General features: G+C 37.6%; 1 protein-coding gene across 1 annotated transcript; it reads left to right on the top strand.

Moving 5' to 3' along the window:
• The first annotated feature begins 4,516 nt into the window (after positions 1 to 4,516).
• On the top strand, positions 4,517 to 8,379 carry LOC122077204. Its single transcript, XM_042643068.1, has 3 exons — positions 4,517 to 5,699; positions 7,095 to 7,280; positions 7,883 to 8,379. The coding sequence occupies exons 1-3, from the start codon at positions 5,235 to 5,237 to the stop codon at positions 8,159 to 8,161; spliced, it is 930 nt and encodes a 309-aa protein (XP_042499002.1). The 5' UTR covers positions 4,517 to 5,234; the 3' UTR covers positions 8,162 to 8,379.

The following is an 8,379-nucleotide window of genomic DNA, read 5'->3' as shown; positions in this document are numbered from 1 at the left end:
TTCTGGTGGGATTTTTTTGGTGAACCACAGAGCTCAATGAGCTCTCTGCCACCACCACTGAAAACAGGATTGATATTTTCGGTGGAAAAACCCTGTTTCCAGTGGGTGTTTCCGGTGACATTACTGTCACTAGGAAACCTTGTCCGTACCTTTGGGAGTGACCCAAGTGGGTCTCTCCCGATCTTTTCGACACGTATTGATGTACGATTGCCCTTGTGCCTAAGACAGTGATGTGCATGAGCCTCGAGACCAAAAATGAGCTGATTGATCAGTGGCCTTATCTGAACCCTAACACACATAGAGATAAACAAGGTGAGCAATGGTTGCTTTATTTTTGGGATTGTTTTATTATTATAGAATTGCTCACATGTGTAGGATTATACATAATTATTTATTTACTCAATTATGACGATGGTGTGCTATCACATGTTGCATTTTTATTAAATTGATATGAGATGTTTATGGATATGTATGGCGGGATCCGGTGTGGCCGAGGTGGTACCAATACCATGATTATCGTGTGTTTGTTGTATGTACGAGACAGAATTCGAAGTGGCCGAGGTGGTACCGGTGCTATGATTACCATATGTATGTTGTATTCATGCATTGATTATGTGCATTAGAGTTAGTTGTAGTCACTGATTACAGCTTGTGGCCGATGTGTTATCGGTAACGTGTGCTCCGGGACTACATTTGAAAATGGATACGCTTCGTGGCCGATGATTGATACTGGTGTTGCGTAGTCCATACTCAACTGTTATGTGTATGTTAGATTAGGTAAACGATCTTGGGTTACACTTTGTGATTGATGTGTTACCGGTATCGTGTACCCTGGGGCTGTATTTGGAGATGGATTACACTTTGTGGCCAATGTATTACTTGTATCGTGTAATTTATATTAATTGTATCATTATGAAGGCATGTAGCATGTATGTGGTTAGGTATCACTCCCTATGCTACGAACCCTTGCCAACAGGGGTTAAGGTATTAGATAACCCATTGTGGTATGTTTGATGAGCCTTTCTGGAATACCACACCCTCTGAACGATGTGATTGTTGCCAGAGGCGGGAACCTGTCCGGTGTGGCCGATAATGTACCGATGCCGTGACTACCAGGAGGAGATTATCAAGGGTTTGCTGGGTGACCCATGGATGCATACGGGGACCGCTAGGCTTCTATTCACAACTAGGGTTTGTATCCCTGTGTAGTTGATGGCAGTTTCGAGAAGAGGGATATAGCCTAATGTGCCGTAGTAGCATTTACCAGACTTAGTTTGTATTGTTAAGTGGATAATAAAATAAATGAATTGCATCACGAGCATCAAGGACTATGTGTTTAATTTTCACTATCATGCATCATATATTATTACTGTGACTATTGTTTGGATGTACTTGACCCCACTCCTCACTAAGCGAGTTAGAAAGCTCACCCCATATATACACACCTTTTAGATGATGATGCAGGTACGATCGTGCCCATGACTAGTGATTCTCTTTCCTTTGGACCTGAGTATAGAGTGAGCAACTGGTGGATGCAACAAGCGGAGGAGCATGGCTAGGACTGTGCTTGTGACTCTTGTGCATATGCGGCACCATGAGGTGTTCGACGTAATTTTGATTATTTTGATACAGGCTTGTGGATATTATGTTTTATTTATTTATTTATTTATTTATTTATTATTTTTTTAAATTGATATGTGTAAGTCTTTAAGGATTGTAAACAGAATAACTCAGTTATTGATATTATGTTATCATTAGATATTTTTCCATTTATTTTGGTGATTCTGCTATTATACTATGATTCTGCTGCTTTTGGATTGGTTTGTGATGTGAGATTGTGAAATGTTAAGGTACTGCTATCAGAGATCCTAATAGGTTTGTAAGACAGGTACGTGTCTTACTCACACCGCCGATATTCCTAAGGGTAAGTTGGGTTTACTGGAAGTGGGGTGTGACATATTTGACTAGGATGATTTATGATTGAATCTCATCATTTTTTGTTCTGGCTGAGTCTACACAAGTCTTGACTAAGTTATCTAAAATTTTGATTTGACTCGAGTGACTCGCCCCATTTAAAACCTGATTTTCCAGTTATGATTTTAACAATGTAACCAAAGTCATTGGAAAAGAAGTACCCATAAATTCTTACCCTTTTAATATAACACAATTCTCTGTTCGATGACAATGGTAAAATACTATCACCAAAATAATAGCGCTCTTGAGATAGTGGTGTTAATCTATTCAGTCTGATTTTTTGGTTTGGTTTTTGTTTAGTTCAAGCTATATGTACAAAATCGAATAATTTGCATAACCTCAAAATGAAAATCGAATTGAATCAATACGGTTTTATTCTGTTCCATAAAGATGCAGTCTCATAATGTCAAATTTAGTATCTTTCATTTTTACACAACTCAACAAAGAAACTCATGCACGTAATTTCACATAACTTAATAAAGACACATAATTGAAAGGTTTAGTTTAATTTGGTTTTGTCGAAAAAAAAGGAAGAAGTTTGATTTGGTTCATACAGATTACATTTTACAAAGGCTAGTTCGATTCAATTCAAATAGATAGTTTTCAATTTAAAATCAAAACTAAACCGAATGAAATCTCATTTTTCAAAACTAGAACAAACCAAATTTTTTTGATTCAATTTTAAATGGCCCGTTTTGATTTAGGTTTACAGTTTGATTTTAAATTGACAACCTTATCTTGGAAATGATATAGTGGTAAATCACTTTCAAATAATTTTGAAATTCACTTTTTATCATTGACTTGAAGAACTCTTGAGATTAAGATATAAAGTAAGAAAGAAAAAGAAGATAGCAATTTTTTAGTTCACCACTTTGGTACAACTAAATGCACCTTTATGTATTACCAAAAAAAAAATGGATCCTTATGGTTTCTAACCCAAAAGCATAACAAATTTTTAGTTTACCACTTCGATTACAACAAGATGCACCCATATATTGTCTAACCAAGAAGCATAACAATTTTGTAGTTCACCACTTTTGTTACAACAAGATGCACACTTATGATGTACCACCCAAAAGCATATCCATTCACCACTTTAGCTACAACAAGATGCACCCTTTTATTGTCCAACTAAAATGCTCAATATATTGGGTGGAAAGATCCAATTGGGACGTAAAGGCATCTAAGGTCCTCGAGTTCTCTAAGGTGAGATTATTTCTAATACTCTCCCTCATACGTTGCTCATCTTTCGAATGATTAGGCATAAGTTTATTATGGATGTTTTCAACAACAATAACAACAACAATATAGTCTTATTCCAACTAAATGAGGTCAGCTACATGGATCTACGATGGACAAGTTTGTAAAGAAAAGAAAAAAAATGGGGAAAGAAATGAAAAAGAAACGAAGCCACACCTCTGAGACTTCCCACCTAAAAGCGATCAACAACATGGATCTTTGCCCTCCAAACATTATCGATGTTTTATCTAGTTAAATAAAAAGAGAATTATTATGATCACAAAGTTCATTATTTTCCAAATGTCATGAGACAACTATTTTGCCATGTGGAAGATGATATGTTCATTCCAACAGTTTGATTGAGATGACACAGTTGATATTAACCACATGTCAATTTTTCGAGTCTAATTCAATCAAACATCACCTTGCACACGTCAATATGTACCAATACTGGTACATTACCGTTCAATAATACCACTTTTGAGCCATGGATGAAGAGATTCTCTTCATCACGTTGGGTAGTGGAAAACTTTTTAAGAATTGATCACAAAATCACAACTAGGGGTCTCAATTTTGGATTTGCACCAGTTAGCTTGATTAGAAAAACTTGAGATTGGTCCAAATCAATAATTAAACGTGTTGGCCTCAAGCTTGGACAAAATAATATTTGATTGTTTTCGATTCGAGAGTCCAATCCATTGGTCGCGTGACTGAAACCAATCGCCTAAGAGCCTATTTAGAGATATATGGCTCGACAACTTGATTAAGGTTGTTTAACCTGTTCAAAGATAGTACCCGACTGACCATTTATAAATTGCTCGACAACTTGCTTAAGATTGTTTAACCTGATTAAAGATAGTCCCCGACTGACCATTTATAAATTGGATCATACCGAATCAATGAGGACTAATTAATTAATTAAATAGGTCTGACTAATCACGGTTCAGATCCTGAAATAGGGTGGACCAAAACTGATCCGAACGGACGGATTGACACCCCTAATCACAACTATTTGGTGATCAGGTCAACAGGTGAGAGAATTTTGACCACTTTTCTGGTATCAGTGAGATGCATGGAAATGTACGATAGAATGACAGATGCAATCATACCGCACGTGTCACATATTAATCACCTCACTCAGATTCCTAAATCCTAATTAATTTAGCAATAACTCAATTTGTTAAGCTGCCGACACTTGTTTCCGAGCCTACGACTTTTTATAGATTCGGGTCTCAGGCTCGGACCCGAACCTACGGTTGTTGCTTTCTCTGCTTATAATCTCAGTGAGATTTCTCGTCTTTTTAGGGTCTCGTTCAGAGTAACGAAACCCACTCGTTCTGTTTCCATGCAGTCTTAGTTTCAGCGATAGTTTAGGAAGAAGAGCGAGAGACGGGAGAGAGAGCCCTCTCTCAGATCGGAACGATTCCTAGAAATTCAGATCCACAGCATTGTTCATCGAGCCTTCAAATTCTTTCCAATGCTGGTGAAGATATCGAGAATCGATTCTAGCGTTTCTTTCTAGCTCCTTTCTTCCAAGGTTTCAGTGGTCACTGAGACAGCTACAGTTTTCCCTTGTTTCCTTGCATCTGGATCTGAGTTTCTCGTCAGAACTACTACCACTACTTCTTTGTTTAGAGCTTATTATTCGTTTTCGTGCTTGGGGTTTGTCTGTAATTACCCAGTTTCGTGGAGTAATTGCTATTGTTTTGTTTTTTCTTCTCTTCTCTGTTTATAAAAATCTCTTCTTAAGCGTTGAAGACTTTTAACGCTTTACTTATCTCTCTATGAGCTAAGAATTTGGCTATCGAAGTATTGAAGTATCGTTTCGTGTTCTGCAATTAGATTGTACTCTTTTCATAATTTATTTATTTTTTGTTTCCTTCTGAGATTAGTGAAGAAAAGCAATCTATAAGATAAGGAATTTCCTTATAGAGGCTCTGGCATTGGTGGGTTGAAGGAATTTGAATTCCTTGAATATAAATCAGTGTTTTTCAGTGGAGCTTCAAGATTACATTTCAAAGATGATGCATGCCAAGTCTGATTCGGATGTTACGAGTTTAGCCCCTTCTTCGCCTTCAAGGTCTCCAAAAAGACCAGTTTATTATGTACAGAGCCCTTCGCGGGACTCTCATGATGGGGACAAGTCATCGTCGATGCAGACTACTCCAGTGTACAACAGTCCGATGGAGTCGCCTTCACATCCATCTTATGGGCGCCACTCCAGGGCTTCTTCTGCGAGTCGATTCTCTGGGACATTTAGGTCTTCTTCGGGACGGAAGGCTAATCGGAAAAGAAACGATAAGGGTTGGCCTGAATGTAATGTGATCCAGGAAGAGGGGTCTTACGATGATCTATACGGTGACACGGGGTTTTCTCGGCGTTGCCAGGCATTGATTGCTCTTCTGGGTTTCGTTTTGCTTTTTTCAGTCTTTTCCCTAATCATCTGGGGTGCAAGTCGGCCTTACAGAGCAGAGATTGTCGTAAAGGTATGCAGTACTGGTTTTTTTTTTTCTTCTTTGTTTCTCTATTTTTGGACACATTCCATTGGGTCGAGTGTGAGAATTCACCACTGGGACCCTTGGAGTTCATAGTTCAGTGAACTATTTTGGTGTTGTCCTGTTTCAATGAATTAGAGAATTTGTTGCTGCAAAGATAAGTGGGAAGATATTGTCAATTCTATATAAAATATCTTTGACAGTATCACAAATCCATGGGGTTTTTTTATGTTTCTCCCAGATATAGCTGATTCACAGTTACAGAGAAGAATAATCTACCGAAACAATCTACATTTTGCTATATTTCTACTAGCCTGCTCGGTTCTTTATGAAGTTTTCATCATGGATAGTTTGCTTTGGTGGACCATTTTGATCAACAAATTTTCTCTCTATTTGTGCTTTTCTTCAGTTTTATTTTTCACAGTATGACTTTAGAAATTGAATAAATGAGAAGAATAGATGGTAATGAAAGCTGATGAAACAGAGCAGAAGAACAACCAGAGCTAGTAACCTATGATGAGGATTATTTATTTAGATTAAAATTATTGAGGTAGGCAAGTGGGTAGATTCTTTCAACTTATACCTAATACCCTATTCTTCTGTTTATTCCTTGGCAGTTTCTAGTAATATTTTTTCTTCAAATTTGGCTTCTATTGTTTAAATATTGTTCTTGTCCTTTTCTATCAACAGATAACAGTGCTTTGTCCCGTGTGGTTAGGTGGATCAGAGGATGTCCTTTTCCCTCGGCCTGCAATTTCTAGTTTTCTGCTTTATGATTGCTTACCTACTGCAGTTAAACATCTTATCACTGGTTTCATAGCTTCCGGTTATTATTTAGTTCTGTTACTCTCTTAGATGAAATTTCAAATTACAGTGTTTCGCTTATGTTCAGCTACTCAGGCTGGAGCTGCTACTTTATGATATAAACTTTTATATGATTCATTTTTCTGTGAAATTTGAATTTGCGTTGACACTTGTATATTGGGATAGCTAAATTGAGTCCACTCTTGAGTCATAAATCTTTGAACTATAACTTAGACGTATCACATTCCTTGGGCTATAAATGGATGCTCTGCCTCTACTGCTCTGTTTTTATTTCTGCACAACTGGGAAGCATCTACGTTTTACTGTTCACCTTTTTCTACATTCAGAAGAAGCAAGATTATTACGGGCAGTGGATGTCCTATTTTTTTGCTTTGCATGATATACATTAACGCACAGTACATCGAAAACTGGAATCAGATAAACAACTTTCTGGATATGTTTTATTACCCTTTGATCTTTCTTTCTTTTCCTTCAGTGAAACTAAAGATTTATCTATTTTGCTCAAATTGCCTTTTTCTCTGTGATATATTGATTTCTTAAAGGAGGATGCTGTCATTGCAGAGCTTAGCAGTGGATAATTTCTATTTTGGGGAGGGATCAGACTTGACTGGTGTCCTGACTAAGATGCTGACACTGAATTGTTCGTTGAAGATGAGTGTATACAATCCTGCTACATTTTTTGGAATTCATGTTAGTTCTAGCCCTGTGGATCTCATCTATTCAGAGATGAAAGTTGCAACTGGCCAGGTAAGCATTTCGTTCATGTCCAACATTTTGGGTTGCTATGAATTATTGAGATGAGGCAGACATGATAGAAAGCTCAGGTTCCACTTGGGAGCTGGACAACAGTTTTGAAACTGGACTGGAACAAACTGCCTGAGGAATTGTTCCTGGTTCAACCATGTGATGGTCTTGGTAATCTGTTACGGAAGAGGCGATAGATGGTTCAATTAGGCAGTTTTCTCCAGTTTTGACTGAAAAATCCTATTTGGAATCAGAGTGCTTCGGCCTTTTCACCTTAACTTTGAACTAAGCATCATTAATTTGTGGTAATAGGCTGGTACCCATAACAACTTGGAGTAAGAAACTAATGCAGATGATCTTGAGAACCACATATGGTTACTTGATTGAATTTGATGTCCTTAAAATTTACAGCTAATACGTATGTGTTGAGTATTTGAGATGTTATAGGATATCTCCAGGGTATTGACTAGGAGTCACCCTGTGACTATATTTTGTCATGGACTCCTACAAGCTCTAATAATCTACGTCTGTTAGTTTTTTTTTCAAAGCATAGTTTAAACTTTCAATGACAATTTAAGAACTTCTCCACAATGTTATGGTTGTAGTTGAAGAAGTACTATCAACCTAGAAAGAGCCACCGCACAGTATCTGTGACATTGGAAGGAAGCAAGGTTCCTCTGTATGGAGCAGGAGCAAGCTTTGCCGTTTCCGACAGTAGTGGTAGAGTTCCATTGAGGTTGGAGTTTGAAATCCGATCACAAGGTTATGTAGTGGGGAAGCTGGTGAAGACAAAGCACCGAAGGCACATCTCTTGCCCCGTAGTGATCGATTCGAGTAAGAACAAACCCATTAAGTTCAAACAAGATTCATGTACATATGACTGAAGTTCACTTCATTGTGGGATCAGTCATGTTATTCTATTCGTAGTACTTTGTGTAGCAGCCTTAGAACCGTGGGGTCAGTGTTAGGCCTTAGTAATCCCTCTTGAGAGTTTCTGTTGTCACAATTTCAGTAGTGTCTGTATGTAGTGTAAGGAAGTGAACTGTTTCTATTGTAAGTTATTTTTGCAATAAGTTAATGTATGATATGATATCTGAGGAAA

Source organism: Macadamia integrifolia, chromosome 4, assembly GCF_013358625.1.
Source record: "Macadamia integrifolia cultivar HAES 741 chromosome 4, SCU_Mint_v3, whole genome shotgun sequence".
Lineage (NCBI taxonomy): Eukaryota > Viridiplantae > Streptophyta > Magnoliopsida > Proteales > Proteaceae > Macadamia > Macadamia integrifolia.
The sequence above is the reverse complement of the archived record's forward strand: the minus strand, read 5'-3'. Positions and strand labels throughout refer to the sequence as shown.

What these genes read in the sequence shown, in the direction of transcription:
- LOC122077204 (XM_042643068.1), top strand. Translation starts at nt 5,235, where the DNA reads ATGATGCATGCCAAGTCTGATTCGGATGTTACGAGTTTAGCCCCTTCT. An exon ending in GAGCAGAGATTGTCGTAAAG is followed by an intron (nt 5,700 to 7,094) that starts GTATGCAGTACT and finishes CTGTCATTGCAG; the next exon opens with AGCTTAGCAGTGGATAATTT. An exon ending in TGAAAGTTGCAACTGGCCAG is followed by an intron (nt 7,281 to 7,882) that starts GTAAGCATTTCG and finishes TTATGGTTGTAG; the next exon opens with TTGAAGAAGTACTATCAACC.